This window comes from Pistacia vera, unplaced genomic scaffold (genome assembly GCF_008641045.1).
Source record: "Pistacia vera cultivar Batoury unplaced genomic scaffold, PisVer_v2 Contig700, whole genome shotgun sequence".
Classification (NCBI taxonomy): Eukaryota; Viridiplantae; Streptophyta; class Magnoliopsida; order Sapindales; family Anacardiaceae; genus Pistacia; species Pistacia vera.
Window position 1 is genome coordinate 15,338 of NW_022196558.1, and position 18,977 is coordinate 34,314.

General features: G+C 35.8%; 1 protein-coding gene and 1 pseudogene across 1 annotated transcript; both read right to left on the bottom strand.

Moving 5' to 3' along the window:
* Window positions 1-1,763: 1,763 nt before the first annotated feature.
* On the bottom strand, window positions 1,764-4,656 carry LOC116114141 (annotated as a pseudogene).
* A 10,797-nt stretch (window positions 4,657-15,453) lies between these two features.
* On the bottom strand, window positions 15,454-18,081 carry LOC116114120 (disease resistance protein RPP13-like). The gene has a single exon (XM_031400276.1). The coding sequence runs from the start codon at window positions 18,079-18,081 to the stop codon at window positions 15,454-15,456; it is 2,628 nt and encodes an 875-aa protein (XP_031256136.1).
* Window positions 18,082-18,977: the final 896 nt, after the last annotated feature.

Sequence of the window (18,977 nt, forward strand, 5' to 3'; positions counted from 1 at the left end):
TTCACTGAAACTTTAAGGAGGGTAAATTGATTAGATTTTTCTTCATCATTTTGTAGTCAATGCCTACTGCATTATCATGAAGATGATAGGAAAAGATCATGAAGATGCTAAGAGAATATTAGGAATTAAGATCATGAAGATCCTAGAAAAAGATGTTTTGGATTAACAAATCACGTATGAGAAAATAAATATAATACAGCCCCTTGATTTTAGTCGATACTTACCTTAAAATATTTGGTGCTTTAATTAAACATTGGCTAAATTTTCCAAATTCAAAGTTGTCCATTGGACTATTTTATTACCCTAGCTAAGCTTTAGTCAATACCTACTGCATTATCCTTTATATTTAACTGTATAATTATATGATAATTAGTCCTTCCATTTGGAATTTTAATTGATCTGCCATTTAGTCAACAACTACTACATATGTAAATTATATTCCCTTCAACTTGTGAGAACCTTCTGCCAAAGCAGCTATATGAGTGTGTTAATTTCAAATGTTTTTAAAGAAGGAAATGCTACTGCTGACTCTTTACCTAATCTCAAGTTGTCTTCTTTTACAACCTGATGGTTGGATTTTCTTTCAATGGTGTTAGGAAAAGATTCTTTACCTCTCTGATGTTTGAGTGAATCATATGTACTTGAGAAAGTATGCAATTACTATCAAATATGAGTGTATAGGATGTTGGAGTAATGTTTTGGAGTAAAATGTACGACTTCACGTCATGCAACACACTTGGCCTTTATAGAGCCTTGACTCTAACGTTTACTTACTAATGTTTTGTGGTGGCAAAAATTGGCAATAACCAGCCCTTAACTTCTGCTGGTTTGCGCAGCAGAGGTAACTGTAAATGAGATTGCCATCTTGCAATGAAAATTTACTTTTTCAAAGTAATTTTTCGTGGGTTTGTGATCACAATTTGGGTTTGGGCTCGTTGTTTTGCATTGACCCATTTTATTCTTGTCTCATATTCTGTGTTTGGGCTTAATTAGGCCTAATTGACTAATCTAATATTGTTGCGTAATGTTACTCTTCCTTCTTATAAACTTTATGATCTCTTTACTTTTGGGCCCCTTGGACCCAAGTTTTATCTTCAACTGTTAACACTTCCTTTCAACAAAGCATACTTTCTGCTCTCTGGGTGTCGTTAGCATAAAATCTCCACCAGAAGTTCCGAGTAGTTAAATATTGTCATGTGTTGATTGGTTCTTGAATTTTTTGCATTTATTGGCCATTCGTATAACATTTCTTAATATATAGTAGTAGAAATCCAGCCGGAAACTCTTACCACTGAGCACCTTTTTTTGTAACAAAGCTGAAAAATTTCTATTGAGCCTTCTCTTTGTTCCCCTGTTTATCCTCCACCTTTAGCTGAAATTTTTCCAGAAAATTTCAGTTTTAGAGCAGCAGTTTCATGTTCCTTTTTTATCATTTTAGAGGACAAAATAAATGTTGAAGGATACGATAATTATAGGTTATTATGCTCAACCTGTTATTTTGACGCCAAATTGTTTCTTTGTATCAGTTTAATTATCAATATTTGAGTTATTGAACTAATATTTTTTTTCTTTCCCATTCAACTGGAAGAGGGATTAAACTCAATTTTTCTAAGCTTAGGTGCAAAAACCACCCAGAGTAATCTGATTCTCGTATTAATGCTTTCTAAATATTTTTAAACTTATTTTTAAAATATTCACAATTTCTCAAATACTTAGTATTTGATATTGCACTTTTGTTTCTCTGAAAGCTGATACCGCTACCAAGAAGTATTATGGTACTTTGATGAGTAAAGAGGCTCACATATTTACAGCTGAAACAATATAAAAAACCCAATTGATAGCCAAAAGACAAATTAAATTTGAAAGAAATTACAGTACAAGCACAATAATCACCACAAAGGGAGACGGACTGATTCCAATCTTTCTGGAAGTTTGAATTGGCTATGGCCTGCTAACAGCAAACCTCTAAGCACTGGCAGAGCTCCATCCTCTATCTGCCACTCCTCTAAATCCTTTGCCATAATAAGTGTCAAGCTTTCAAGTCGGCGAAAACCCTTTGCCGTGCACACCATCTTCTTTCCACTGTAACAATCGTATACTAATTTAAGTTCTGTGAGGTTCAACATCTTCTCCAATATTGGCATCGGGTCATCTACGAGTTTGGATTTCCCTAACCATAGGCTTTCTACATTTGGCAAAAGTACATGCATTTCTCCTGGTAGTTTCTCCATCTTCCCATCTAAACTCAAGTGTCGGAGACATCGGCAATAAGAGAGTGGTTGCAATGTAGAAAAAAAATGACTATATGATAACGTGACCGTTAAAATTTGAATACTTTTCAGTTTGGCAATAGAATCGAAAGTGAACTTTTTCTCTCTTTCATGGTGCACAGATAGGTCTAGCTCTCGAAGATTAACCAATGTTTCAGGATTTGTTTTAGTCCAAGTGTTATCTCGTACACTCTTCAAAGTCTGAAGGTTTGTCATATTGTCTATCCGCAATGGCCAAGTAAGGCCTCCAATTAGATGTCTCAAACTTTGCAGCTTCCAAATTTCGGTTGGTAGAGAGTTCTCAAAGGTCAAGTGCAGAGTTTCTAGATTCGACAAGTTAAGAATCGATTTCGGAATATTTACATTACCTTCGAATCCCAAATACTTCAAGTGAATCAACTTATCTATATCTTGGGGTAAGTGCAAACATCCTCCAAGGCGAGGTTCAAACTCGAGCACTCTTAAGAACCTGAATCTTGTACATAGAGTCGGTATGAATTGCTCTAACGTAGGATGCTCTCCATAGAGATCAAAGAACAAAAGAGAACGCAAGAGCGGATTACACTGTTGAAGCCACAAGGTCCCTTTCATCCCAGAATAGATAGCTAGTCGTCGATATGATACCTTGGAAGAATGAGCTGAGTTTCTGATTTCGTCATAAAATTGAACAAGATTGAGTTCTTTTGCCTTTTGAATGGCTAAATCCCGCAAAAGATCATGGACTCGACATGTTTTAACCATCTGCAACCGCATTTCTCCTTTCTGAATAAGGCTCCTGTTAATCAACTCGTTCAAGTAATTGAGAGCCACATCTTCCATTATTTCTTCATCATGCGGTATGTAACCCTCGGCCACCCACAAGCGAATTAGTCTCTCTGTTTTGATTTCAAAGTCTTCTGGAAAATTACTTAAGTAGAGAAAACACAACTTCAATTGATAAGGTAAATCATTGAAGCTTAAAGCCAATAACTGTTTTATTTCAATGGAATCATTTCTTAAATGCCGCCAAATATCATCACGTACTAAATTCCACTCTTGTGGCTTCTTTGTTGACAGTAAACCGCCCAACACAACAATGGCAAGTGGTAGACCGCCACATTTTTCTACCATTTGTCTTCCCAACTTCTCCAATCCTTCATCTATATTTAAATTCCAAAAAGCCTTCTCACTGAATAGCTGCCAACTCTCCTCTTGGTTTAAAAATCGAAGTTCATGTACATGAGTTCTTTGATCTGAACGTTCAGCAACATCTTTGATGCGAGTGGTAATAATTACTCTGCTGCTATTCTTCTTGTCTGGAAAAGCTCTTTTGAGGCTCCCCCATGCTTCTTTGTGCCATACATCATCAATTACCACCAAATATGAGCATCCTTGCAAAGACTTATGAAGATACCTCTCCATATCATCTTGACTCATCCTCTAAAACTTCTCCGTTGTAATTCCGGAATTGAAAGACTTTATAATTCTTCCAAGAAGATCTTGAGTGTTGTAATCTTGAGATACAGAAACCCAAGCACAATGACGAAATTTTTGTTTGATTGCACTGTTATTGTAAAGTTTTCCAGCAAGAGTTGTCTTTCCCAAACCACCAGTGCCCCAAATAGAGATCACATATCGCCTTGGCTCATCGTCAAGTAGTTTAGCCAACAATTTCTCGGTCTCGTTCTTGTAGCCAACAACATTCTCTTCAAATGAAAAGGAGTTGGTTTTTCTCAGTTCTTTCAATCTGCCAAAACCAGGGCTCTCTCCTTCCCTCCTGGTACTGATATTTTCAAGACCATACTCTTGACGTCTTCGAGAGACATCACTGAGTTTCTTTTTCAGATCTTCAATCTTCTTGCCTATGTTGTACGTAGTCACCTTCTCCTTGCCCTTGCGAGAAGATTTAGCAACCGATTTCTTGAAGGAATTTGAGAGTCCTCGCTTTCTTTTAGAAGACTCTTCCACTTCGGCCTTGAGCGCATCTGAAGTGACCTCTCCATCATGGACTTTGATCATAAATTCATCTAAGACATCCTCACAATCATAAGCAATATCTCGAATGTCAGATACCCACTGGCGTATCAAACGGTTGTCAACTTGTTTCTCTTCAGCATCCTTTATGAAACAATTCATCCATTCCAGATCTCTTTTCAGTGACTCCACTTCACTTCTTATGCCTCGGAAGAAGGCTGCTTCTTGGATTAGATAGTCTCTAAGCCTGTTAACCACAAATGAGACTACTGCATCCACCATGGTTCCCAAGCTACTGTTGTTCTTTTTTGTTTTTCAATAAAGATCTCTCCCTTTGGAAATGGTAGGTTTAAGAGAAGAGAAATAATTTTCTTTCAGTTTTTGTGCTTCAGGGGATAGAGGATAAACAGTTATATTCGCTTTTAAAATCTAATTTTGTATCTGTTCTTTTCTTATGCTTCATAAAATGCAATCAGCAGATAATTAATTCATAAAAAAACGTGTTGACTAGGTAAAGATTCCAGCTGGTTTCACCGTAAGTTGTGGGAAATTTCATTGGCAGGGTAATATGAATAATTGCTTTCTCTTTCACTGTTGTTAGTGTGATATGGGCCATGGATGGCTAGCTTTGACATCATGAAAGTCTATTCATCTTCGCTCCAAATCTTGAAAAATGATAGTGTGGGTGCCATTATTTGTGACCAATAATTCAATCTTTCCCACCATTTGTGACCAATAATTCCACTTTTCTCAGGATTTATCTCTCTTTACGGGTGTTTTTTTTTTTTTTTTTCTAATGAAAATTAATTTTAATTAAAAATAAAAACTAGTAATAAGAAATATTTACACAAGAAAGCATTATAATATTACTTTATTTGATGGGCTCATCGAGTTAAAAAATTAAGGTGATGGAATTGTTTCATATAATTTTTTTTTTCCTTTAATTTTACATCCAAAGTCACGTGGAGATTATAGATATGTGTGTGATTTTGCCCTAAGAGCTTGCAGATTTCGAAAGATAGTTCGATCCAAAACAAGCTTGACCTAAAATCAATTCGATTCAAAGTAAGCTTGACCCAAGTGAAGCTCGCCAGATCGATCAACCCAAAGAACTGTTCAACAAAATAAAAAATAAACTCCAACTTTGAATATTTCGGAAGGGATAAAATCAACACCACTGACAGTGCAATCTCAATGCACGATCACGAAGATCACGGGATTACAAACCAACTTTGATTGCAATCTTGAACTTATCTCTCTCTATTAATTACAAATTTGTATAAAAACCCCCAAAAATGATGAGAGAGGGGTTAGTAAATTTATTCAGGCATATCATATTGTCCTTATAATCATGGTTTTAAAACCCAATCCGGCCCAGCCGGTTCAACCGGTTGAACCGAGAACTAGTGATCGAGCTGGGTTAGTTCGACTAAAAAACTAGAATTTTAAAATGACCTAGTTTGAACTATGGTTAAACTGGATTTTTTGTTATGAACCGTCGGTTCAATTTGTTTGACCTAGCGGTTGAACTGCTTTTTTTTTTTTTTTTTAATATGTCATGGTTCGAACCGACGGCTAAACCGGTTCGATCGGCCAACCCGGTGACCCAGTAACCTGACCGGATCACTCCCCGGGTCAGATTTTAAAACCTTGCTTATAATCCCTCAAAAGCAATTTTTATGGACTTTTCATAGAATTCCCAACCAGAAGCACTTTTAAATGTGTTTAAAATATTATTAATTTCTCAAAAATAACAGAATTCATCACAAAAACTCTGATCTTCATCTTGTCAAGTTCTAATTTTGTATTTGTTCTTTTCTTATGCTGCATAAAGTGCAATTTGTAGAGAATTAATTCACAGATAAAACATGTTCACTAGCTAAAGCTCCGCAAGTTGTGGGAAATTTCATTAGTAAGGCAACATCCTGGTTATTTCCATTGACTAAATTCCGATTCTAGCTTTATTCATCCTAGTCAAAAGTTTTAAGTGATGGGCCACGGATGCCCAGCTTTAGCATGCTGAAACTGACTTGAAAGTTCATCATATTCACATTCAATCCAACAAAAACTGATAATAAAGTGGAAAAAAAATTGTTGGGAATGGGAAATTTCCTCTCTTTCGCGGAAACTTCACTCATGAATAATTGCTCTTCTATTTCATTGTTGTTAGTGTGTGATGGGCCACGGATGGCTAGCGTTAACATCACGAAAGTCTGTTATCTTCGCTCCAAATCTTGAAAAATGATAGTGTGGGTGCCATTATTTGTGACCAATAATTCAATCCTTCCCACCATTTGTGACCAATAATTCCAGTTTTCTCAAGTTTTTATTTTTTTTTTAATGAAAATTAATTTTAATTAAAAATAAAAACTAGTAATGAGAAATATTTACACAAGATATCCTTATAATATGACATTATTTGATGGGCTCATCGTGTTAAAAAATTAAGGTGATGGAACTGTTTCATCTAAATTTTTTTCCTTTAATTTTACATCCAAAGTGACATGCTGAGATTTTAGATATACATGTAGGTTTTAATACAAATGTGTTAACAATGATGTGTAGTTTATTGACATGATAAGACCATTCGGATAAAAAAATATCATGTATAACAACATATATCTTATGTTTTCCTTCTTATTGAATTGTCGGTTTTAAAAACTATCAACATGTAATATAGTTTTGTATAATGATCTAATCACATCGAAACAGTGAAGTAATGAGACTATTTTACGTAGGTTTTCGCATTTTTGTCAGGGCAAAAAATCGTCTTGGGCTTGACGAGGTCTAATAACAAAATAAACATGTCACGACCCAAGGTCTCAACCCAATCCCGATCGGACCTATGCTTAAAATCACATTGTAAACTACCCACTCTATGAGTTGGGCTGTCTTATAAATTAAGCTAAACTGGGTTTTAGCCCATTAGCCTGCAACAGTCTATAAATAGGAAATCAGAATCTCATTATATTTCCTCTTCTACTAAGATTCCAAATCTTACTCAAACTATTAAACTTAATCTGATAAGGTCAAGAAATCATATCTCTTTCATGATAGGGGTTATCACCCAAAATAGGACTTAGTGTCCTACTAAGATTCCAAATCTTATTTAAACTATTAAACTTAATCTGATAAGGTCAAGAAATCATATTTCTTTCTTGATAAGGATTATCTCCCGAAAAAGAAGACTCAATATCCTACTAGAATTCCAACCCCTTGGGTTCACTATAAAAACAGAGGTTTGCCCTCTCATTAAGCAGGCAATCTCTCACAGTCAATTTACACTATTCAAAACCATCTATTTGCTCCTAAAGCTCTTGCTCCTAAGAACCCAACGCCTCCACCGTAGTCCTAGCTTTCGACAAGACTCCTGGTAATTCTTCATCTCCTTAATTCTTATCAAATAATTTCTTTCAGTCTTGCTGACTTGAGCGTTGGAGTGCCTACAGCAAACACCACCTCGATGTTTTCCGGAAGCTTCACGCTTGCCCTTTCATGTGTGCAGGTCTAGCGGATTGTCAATGACCTCAACCTCACGGGATCAGACCCTATTTTCATGACGGTAGATTTTTGCATCTACAGTTTGGCGGCCACCGTGGGGCCTTGACAATCATCTTACTACAAATGACTTGCTACACAACTAGAAGCAAGGAGCCTCTTTCGATCGACGTTGGAGACCAAGTCGCCACCTCACCAACAAGCACCTAACTCACGGTTCTAAGTCTCAGTCAATCCAATGCAAAATCTTATAACACCCATGCATAGAGAATAACCAAACTAATTGTTGTAGGAATTGCCAAAAGCATCACTCGGACCAACCAGCTTGGAACCTTCTCACATGGCTAGATCACCAACTCCTACAGTCTCCCTAAGTATTCAACAAAGATCACTTGACTCCACCAAGCCTCTTCCAACTCTGCACTGCATTATCCTTTATATTTAACTGTATAATTATATGATAATTAGTCCTTCATTTGGAATTTAATTGATCTGCCATTTAGTCAACAACTACTACATATGTAAATTATATTCCCTTCAACTTGTGAGAACCTTCTGCCAAAGCAGCTATATGAGTGTGTTAATTTCAAATGTTTTTAAAGAAGGAAATGCTACTGCTGACTCTTACCTAATCTCAAGTTGTCTTCTTTTACAACCTGATGGTTGGATTTTCTTTCAATGGTGTTAGGAAAAGATTCTTTACCTCTCTGATGTTTGAGTAAATCATATGTACTTGAGAAAGTATGCAATTACTATCAATATTGTTGGAGGTTGGAGTAATGTTTTGGAGTAAAAGGTACGACTTCACGTCATGCAACACACTTGGCCTTTATAGAGCCTTGACTCTAACGTTTACTTACTAATGTTTTGTGGTGGCAAAATTGGCAATAACCAGCCCTTACTTCTGCTGGTTTGCGCAGCAGGGGTAACTGTAAATGAGATTGCCATCTTGCAATGAAAATTTACTTTTTCAAAGTATTTTTTCGTGGGTTTGTGATCACAATTTGGGTTTGGGCTCGTTGTTTTGCATTGACCCATTTTATTCTTGTCTCATATTCTGTTTTTGGGCTTAATTAGGCCTAATTGACTAATCTAATATTGTTGCGTATTTACTCTTCTTCTTATAAACTTTATGATCTCTTTACTTTTGGGCCCCTTGGACCCAGTTTTATCTTCACTGTAACACTTCCTTTCAACAAAGCATACTTTCTGCTCTCGGGTGTCGTTAGCATAAAATCTCCACCAGAAGTTCCGAGTAGTTAAATATTGTCATGTGTTGATTGGTTCTTGAATTTTTTGCATTTATTGCCATTCGTATAACATTTCTTAATATGTAGTAGAAATCCAGCCGGAAACTCTTACCACTGAGCACCTTTTTTTGTACAAAGCTGAAAATTTCTATTGAGCCTTCTCTTTGTTCCCCTGTTATCCTCCTCCACCTTTAGCTGAAATTTTTCCAGAAAATTTCAGTTTTAGAGCAGCAGTTTCATGTTCCTTTTTTATCATTTAGAGGACAAAAAATGTTGAGGATACGATAATTATAGTTATTATGCTCAACCTGTATTTGACGCCAAATTGTTTCTTTGTATCAGTTAAATTATCAATATTTGATTTATTGAACTAATATTTTTTTCTTCCCCATTCAACTGGAAGAGGATTAAACTCAATTTTTCTAAGCTTAGGTGCAAAAACCACCCAGAGTAATCTGATTCTCGTATTAATCTTTCAATATTTTACATATTTTTAAAATTTCACAATTTCTCAAATACTTAGTATTTGATATTGCACTTTTGTTTCTCTGAACTGATACCGCTACCAAGAAGTATTATGGTACTTTGATGAGTAAAGAGGCTCACATATTTACAGCTGAAACAATATAAAAAACCCATTGATAGCCAAAGACAAATTAATTTGAAAGAAATTACAGTACAACACAATATCACCACAAAGGAGACGGACTGATTCCAATCTTTCTGGAAGTTTGAATTGGCTATGGCCTGCTAACAGCAAACCTCTAAGCACTGGCAGAGCTCCTTCCTCTATCTGCCACTCCTCTAAATCCTTTGCCATAATAAGTGTCAACTTCAAGTCGGCGGAAAACCCTTTGCCGTGCACACCATCTTTTTCCACTGTAACAATCGTATACTAATTTAATTTCTGTGAGGTTCAACATCTTCTCCAATATTGGCATCGGGTCATCTACGAGTTTGGATTTCCCTACCCATAGCTTTCTACATTTGGCAAAATACATGCATTTCTCCTGGTAGTTTCTCCATCTTCCCTCTAAACTCAAGTGTCGGAGACATCGCAATAAGAGGTGGTTGCATGTAGAAAAAAATGAACTATTGATAACTTGACCGTTAATTTTGAATACTTTTCAGTTTGGCAAGAATCGAAAGGAACTTTTTCTCTCTTTCATGGCACAGATAGGTCTAGCTCTCGAAATTAACCATGTTTCAGGATTTGTTTTAGTCCAAGTGTTATCTCGTACATCTTCAAAGTCTGAAGGTTTGTCATATTGTCTATCCGCAATGGCCAAGTAAGGCCTCCATTAGATGTCTCAAACTTGCAGCTTCCAATTTCGGTTGGTAAGAGTTCTCAAAGGTCCAAGTGCAGAGTTTCTAGATTCGACAAGTTAAGAATCGATTTCGGAATATTTACATTACCTTCGAATCCCAAATACTTCAAGGAATCAACTTATCTATATCTTTGGGTAAGTGCAAACATCCTCCAAGGCGAGGTTCAAACTCGAGCACTCTTAAGAACCTGAATCTTGTACATAGAGTCGGTATGAATTGCTCTAACGTAGGATGCTCTCCATAGAGATCAAAGAACAAAGAGAACGCAAGAGCGGATTACTGTTGAAGCCACAAGGTCCCTTTCTCCCAGAATAGATAGCTAGTCGTCGATATGATACCTTGAAGAATGAGCTGAGTTTCTGATTTCGTCATAAATTGAACAAGATTGAGTTCTTTTGCCTTTTGAATGGCTAAATCCCGCAAAGATCATGGACTCGACAGTTTTAAACCATCGCAACCGCATTTCTCCTTTCTGAATAAGGCTCCTGTTAATCAACTCTTCAAGTAATTGAGAGCCACATCTCCATTATTCTTCATCATGCGGTATGTAACCCTCGGCCACCCACAAGCGAATTAGTCTCTCTGTTTTGATTTCAAAGTCTTCTGGAAAATTACTTAATAGAGAAAACACAACTTCAATTGATAGGTAAATCATTGAAGCTTAAAGCCAATAACGTTTTATTCAATGGAATCATTTCTTAAATGCCGCCAAATATCATCACGTACTAAATTCCACTCTGTGGCTTCTTTGTTGACAGTAAACCGCCCAACACAACATGGCAAGTGGTAGACCGCCACATTTTTCTACCTTTTGTCTTCCCAACTTCTCCAATCCTTCATCTATATTTAATTCCAAAAGCCTTCTCACTGAATAGCTGCCAACTCTCCTCTTGGTTTAAAAATCGAAGTTCATGTACATGAGTTCTTTGATCTGAACGTTCAGCAACATCTTTGATGCGAGTGTAATAATTACTCTGCTGCTATTCTTCTGTGTCTGGAAAAGCTCTTTTGAGGCTCCCCCATGCTTCTTTGTGCTACATCATCAATTACCACCAATATGAGCATCCTTGCAAAGACTTATGAAGATACCTCTCCATATCATCTTGACTCATCCTCTAAACTTCTCCGTTGTAATCCGGAATTGAAAGACTTTATAATTCTTCCAAGAAGATCTTGAGTGTTGTATCTTGAGATACAGAAACCCAAGCACAATGACGAAATTTTTGTTTGATTGCACTGTTTGTAAAGTTTTCCAGCAAGAGTGTCTTTCCCCAACACCCAGTGCCCCAAATAAGATCACATATCGCCTTGGCTCATCGTCAAGTTTTAGCCAACAATTTCTCGGTCTCGTTCTTGTACCAACAACATTTCTCTTCAAATGAAAAGGATTTGGTTTTTCTCAGTTCTTTCAATCTGCCAAAACCAGGCGTCTCTCCTTCCCTCCTGTACTGATATTTTCAAGACCATACTCTTGACGTCTTCGAGAGACATCACTGAGTTTCTTTTTTTCGATCAATCTTCTTGCCTATGTTGTACGTATCACCTTCTCCTTGCCCTTGCGAGAAGATTTAGCAACCGATTTCTTGAAGGAATTTGAGAGTCCTCGCTTTTCTTTAGAAGACTCTTCCACTTCGCCTTGACGCATCTGAAGTGACCTCTCCATCATGGACTTTGATCATAAATTCATCTAAGACATCCTCACAATCATAAGCAATATCCTCGATGTCAGATACCCACTGGCGTCAAACGGTTGTCAACTTGTTTCTCTTCAGCATCCTTTATGAAACAATTCATCCATTCCAGATCTCTTTTCAGTGACTCCACTTCACTTCTTATGCCTCGGAAGAAGGCTGCTTCTTGGATTAGATAGTCTCTAAGCTTTTAACCACAAATGAGACTACTGCATCCACCATGGTTCCCAAGCTACTGTTGTTCTTTTTTTTTTCAATAAAGATCTCTCCCTTTGGAAATGGTAGGTTTAAGAGAAGAGAATAATTTTCTTCAGTTTTTTGGCTTCAGGGATAGAGGATAAACAGTTATATTCGCTTTTAAAATCTAATTTTGTATCTGTTCTTTTTCTTATGCTTCATAAAATGCAATCAGCAGATAATTAATTCATAAAAAAACGTGTTGACTGGTAAAGATTCCAGCTGGTTTCACCGTAATTTGTGGGAAATTTCATTGGCAGGGTAATATGAATAATTGCTTTCTCTTTCACTGTTGTTAGTGTGATATGGCCATGGATGGCTAGCTTTGACATCATGAAAGTCTATTCATCTTCGCTCCAAATCTTGAAAATGATAGTGTGGGTGCCATTATTTGTGACCAATAATTCAATCTTTCCCACCATTTGTGACCATAATTCCACTTTTCTCAGGATTTATCTCTCTTTACGGGTGTTTTTTTTTTTTTTTTCTAATGAAATTAATTTTAATTAAAATAAAACTAGTATAGAAATATTTACACAAGAAGCTTATAATATTACTTTATTTGATGGGCTCATCGAGTTAAAATAATGTATGGAATTGTTTCATATAATTTTTTTTTTCCTTTAATTTTACATCCAAAGTCACGTGAGATTATAGATATGTGTGTGATTTTGCCCTAAGAGCTTGCAGATTTCGAAGATAGTTCGATCCAAAACAAGCTTGACCTAAAATCAATTCGATTCAAGTAAGCTTGACCCAAGTGAAGCTCGCCAGATCGATCAACCCAAGAACTGTTCAACAAAATAAAAAATAACTCCAACTTTGAATATTTCGAGGGATAAAATCAACACCACTGACAGTGCAATCTCAATGCACGATCACGAGATCACGGGATTACAAACCAACTTTGATTGCAATCTTGAACTATCTCTCTCTATTAATTACAATTTGATAAAAACCCCCAAAAATGATGAGAGGGGGTTAGTAAATTTATTCAGCATATCATATTGTCCTTATATCATGGTTTTAAAACCCAATCCGGCCCAGCCGGTTCAACCGGTTTGAACCGAGAACTAGTGATCGAGGCTTTAATTGCATGTCATTTTATTTAATTTTATCAAATGTCGGCAGTTTATAGACAACTTGCGCAAATTGTTCTTCTTATCTACATATTATTATATTGGTGACTCCATTTCACTTCTTATGCCTCGGAAGAAGGCTGCTTCTTGGATTAGATAGTCTATCTCCAAGCCTCTTCACCAGATATAAGGCAACTCCATCCACCATACTTCACAAACTGTTTCCTTAATTTTTTTTTTATTTTTTTATTTTTGAACCAAGATAAGAAGAATGAACTTTCTTAGAGTTTTTCTGTTTCAGTCACAGGTGAAATTAATGGATCCCCTTAAGTAATCAATCTAATTTTGTTTGTTTTTTAATGATAACTAGATTGCATATTGTTTTATTTATGTTATTTTTTAAACCTCAAAGGGATTTTGTTATTCTATGAAACTTAAGGCGGGTAAATTGATTAGATTTTTTTTAATCATTTTTATAGTGATATTGAGCTATGGAGAATACTGGGAGTTAAGATCATGAAGATGCTAGGATAAAATGTTTTGGCTCAACAAATCAAGTATGAGAAAATTAAAATAATACAGCCCTTTGATTTTAGTCGGTACCTACCTTAAAATATTTGTTGCTTTAATTAAAAATTATTGGCTATATTCTCCAAATTCAAAGTTATCAATTTGATTATTTTATTATTCTAGCTAAAGTTTAGTCAATGCCTACTGCATTATCCTATATATTTAATTCTATAATTATATTATAATTAATGTTTCCATTTGGAATTTTAATTGATATCCATTTCGTCAATAACTACTACATATGTAATTTATATAATATTGCTTGCAACTTGTGAGAACCTTCCATTTGGTGCTTTAATTAACCATCCCGAGGTTTGCTATAATTAATTAGGTTCATTTAGTTTGAAAAATAACACAAAAACCCTACCTTATTCACTTGGTATGGATTAGACTAAACCAGTAATTGATAGTTTGAAAATGCAAGGAGAGAAAGAAAACATTACTGAGGAAATAGAGAGAAGTTATTGTAGATATAAATTAATTTAAGTTTTATTCATACAATAGCTAGAGAATGAGCACGTGTTTACGGAATAATTAAATAAATAACTTGTGTTGAACTTCAAACTTCAGAATTTGGTATACTATGTAATTTATATAATTGTTGGATGCATGAATATGTAACATGAGTAAATGAACCATAAGCTTTAGGGAGAGTAATAAGTCAATATTCGTTAACTCATAATGGCAAGGGGATTTTTGTTATTTTTTAAACATCAGAAGGAATTTTTATTCACTGAAACTTTAAGGAGGGTAAATTGATTAGATTTTTCTTCATCATTTTGTAGTCAATAAATACCTACCGCATTATCATGAAGATGATAGGAAAAGATCATGAAGATGCTAAGAGAATATTAGGAATTAAGATCATGAAGATCCTAGAAAAAGATGTTTTGGATTAACAAATCACGTATGAGAAAATAAAAATAATACAGCCCCTTGATTTTAGTCGATACTTACCTTAAAATATTTGGTGCTTTAATTAAACATTGGCTAAATTTTCCAAATTCAAAGTTGTCCATTGGACTATTTTATTACCCTAGCTAAACTTTAGTCAATACCTTTTATCATTTTTGGAGCAGCAGTTTCATAGTCCCTTTTATCATTTTAGAGGGAGAAAAAAATGTTGACTCATATGATAATTATAGGTTATTACGCTCAACCTCTCATTTTGACGCCAAATTGTTTCTTTGTATCAGCTTAACTATCATATTTGAGTTATTGAACTATCAATACTTGTCTAATAATTTTTTTCTTTCCCATTCAGCTGGAAGAGGGATTAAACTCAAATTTTGTAAGCTTAGGTTCAAAAACCACCCAGAGTAATCTGATTCTCGTATTAATCCTTCCTATATAATTTTAAACTTATTTTTAAATTATTCACAATTTCTCAAATACTTAGTAGTTGATACTGCACTTCTGTTTCTTTGTAAGCTGATACCACTACCAAGAAGTATTATGGTACTTTGATGAGTAAAGAAAGAGGCTCACATATTTACAACTGAAACAATATAAAAAACCCAAATGATGACCAAAGGACAAATTAAATTTGAAAGAAAATACAGTACAAGCACCACAGTCACCTCAAAGGGAGAAGGACTGATTTCAATCTTTCTGGAAGTTTTAATTGGCTATGCTTTTCCATCTTCAAACCTCTAAGCACAGGCAGAGCTCCTTCCTCTATCTGCCACTCCTCTAAATCTTTCGTATGAAGTGTCAAAATCTCAAGCCGGGGAAAACCCTTTGCCGTGCACACCATCTTTTTTCCACTGTAACAAAAGCGGCCTAATTCAAGTTCTGTGAGGTTCAACATCTTCTCCAATATTGGCATCGGGTCATCTACGAGTTGGGAGATATTTAACAATAGGCTTTCTACATTTGGCAAAAATACATGCATTTCTCCTGGTAGTTTCTCCATCTTCCCATTTAATATCAAGTGTCGGAGATATCGACAATGAGAGAGTGGTTGCAATGTAGGAAAAAATTGAACATTTAATAAGGAGACCGTTAAAATTTGAATACTTTTCAGTTTGGCAATAGAATCGAAAGTGAACTTCCCTCTTTCATAGCACACAGATAGGTGTAGCTCTCGAAGATTAACCAATGTTTCAGGATTTGTTTTAGTCCAAGTGTTATCCCGTACATTCTTCAAAGTCTGAAGGTTTGTCATATTGTCTATCCGCAATGGCACAACAAGGCGTCCAATTAGATGTCTCAAACTTTTCAGCTTCCAAATTTCTGTTGGTAGAGAATTACAATCAGGAAGCAATCCCCAGTGACAGTGCAGAGTTTCTAGATTCGACAAGTTGAGAATCGATTTCGGAATTTTTAAAGCACCCTCGAATCTCAAATACTTCAAGTGAATCAACTTATCTATATCTTTGGGTAAGGAGCATCTTTGTGAAAGGCTGCGATGTTCAAACTCGAGCACTCTTAAGAACCTGAATCTTGTACACAGAGTCGGTATGAATTGCTCATACGTAGGAAGCTCTCCACAAAGATCAAAGATCAAAAGAGAACGCAAGAGCGGATTACAGTGTTGAAGGCACGAGGTTCCGTTCTTCCCAGAATAGATAGCTAGTCGTCGACATGATACCTTTGAAGAATGAGCTGAGTTTCTGATTTCGTCATAAATTTGAACAAGATTGAGTTCTTTTGCCTTTTGAATGGCTAAATCCCGCAAAAGATCATGGACTCTACATGTTCCAACCATCCCAAACCGAATTTCTCCTTTCTGAATAAGGCTCCTGTTAATCAACTCGTTCAAGTAATTGTGAGCCACATCTTCCATTATTTCTTCATCATGCGGTATGTAACCCTCAGCCACCCACAAGTGAATTAGTTTCTCTGTGTTGATTTCGAAGTCTTCTGGAAAATTACTTAAGTAGAGAAAACACAACTTCAATTGATAAGGTAAATCATTGAAGCTTAAAGCCAATAACTGTGTTATCTGAATGGAATCATTTCTTAAATGCCGCCAAATATTATCGCGTACCAAATTCCATGCTTGTGGCTTCTTTGTTGACAGTAAACTGCCTAACACAACAATGGCAAGTGGTAGACCGCCACATTTTTCTACCATTTCTCTTCCCAACTTCTCCAATCCTTCATCTATATTGAAATTGCAAAAAGCCTTCTCACAGAATAGCTGCCAACTCTCCTCTTGGTTTAAAAATCGAAGTTCATGTATATGAGTTCTTTGATCTGAACGTTCAGCAACATCTTTGATGCGAGTGGTAATAATTACTCTGCTTCCATTCTTGTTGTCTGGAAAAGCTCTTTTGAGGCTTGCCCATGCTTCTTTGTGCCATACATCATCAACTACCACCAAATATCTGCATCCTTGCAAAGACTTATGAAGATGCCTCTCCATATCATCTTGACTCATCCTCTCAAACTTCTCCGGTGTATTTCCGGAATTGAAAGACTTTATAATTCTTCCAAGAAGATCTTGAGTGTTGTAATCTTGAGATACAGAAACCCAAGCACTACAACTAAATTTTTGTATGATTGCACTGTTGTTGTAAAGTTTTCCAGCAAGAGTTGTCTTTCCCAAACCACCAGTGCCCCAAATAGAGATCACATATCGCCTTGGCTCATCGTCAAGTAGTTTACCCAACAATTCCCCGGTCTCATCCTTATAGCCAACAACATTCTCTTCAAATGAAAAGGAGTTGGTTTTTCTCAGTTGTTTCAATCTGCAAAAAGCAGGGCTCTCTCCTTCCCTCTTGACATTGATATTTTCAAGACCGTACTCCTGACGTCTTTGAGAGACGACACTGAGTTTCTTCTTCAAAGTTTCAATCTCCTTGCCTATGTTGTACACAGTCACCTTCTCCTTGCCCTTGCGAGAAGATTTAGCAACCGATTTCTTGAAGGTAGGTAAGAGTCCTCGCTTTCTTTTTGAAGACTGTCCTTCTCCACCTTTTACGATATCCGAAGCTATCTCTTCATCTCGGACTTTGATCATAAATTCATCTAAGACATCCTCACAATCAAAAGCAATATCTCGGATGTCAGATACCCACTGGCGTATCAAAGGGTTGTCAACTTGTTTCTCTTCAGCATCCTTTAAGAAACAATTCATCCATTCCAGATCTTTTTGCAGTGACTCCACTTCACTTCTTATCCCTCGGAAGAAGGCTGCTTCTTGGATTAGATAGTCTCCAAGCCTTTTAACCACATATGAGACTACTGCATCCACCATGGTTCCCAAGCTACTGTTGTTCTTTTTTTTTTTTTTTTTTTTTCTCAATAAAGATCTCTCCCTTTGGAAATGGTAGGTTTAAGAGAAGAGAAATAATTTTCTTTCAGTTTTTGTGCTTCAGGGGATAGAGGATAAACAGTTATATTCGCTTTTAAAATCTAATTTTGTATCTGTTCTTTTCTTATGCTTCATAAAATGCAATCAGCAGATAATTAATTCATAGAAAAACGTGTTGACTAGGTAAAGATTCCAGCTGGTTTCACCGTAAGTTGTGGGAAATTTCATTGGCAGGGTAATATGAATAATTGCTTTCTCTTTCACTGTTGTTAGTGTGTGATAGGCCACGGATGGCTAGCGTTAACATCACGAAAGTCTGTTATCTTCGCTCCAAATCTTGAAAAATGATAGTGTGGGTGCCATTATTTGTGACCAATAATTCAATCCTTCCCACCATTTGTGACCAATAATTCCAGTTTTCTCAAGTTTTTATTTTTTTTAATGAAAATTAATTTTAATTAAAAATAAAAACTAGTAATGAGAAATATTTACACAAGATATCCTTATAATATGACATTATTTGATGGGCTCATCGTGTTAAAAAATTAAGGTGATGGAACTGTTTCATCTAAATTTTTTTCCTTTAATTTTACATCCAAAGTGACATGCTGAGATTTTAGATATACATGTAGGTTTTTATACAAATGTGTTAACCATGATGTGTAGTTTCTTGACATGATAAGACCATTCAGAGAAAAAAATATCATGTATAACAACATATATCTTATGTTTTCCTTCTTATTGAATTGTCGGTTTTAAAAACTATCAACATGTAATATAGTTTTGTATAATGATCTAATCACATCGAAACAGTGAAGTAATGAGACTATTTTACGTAG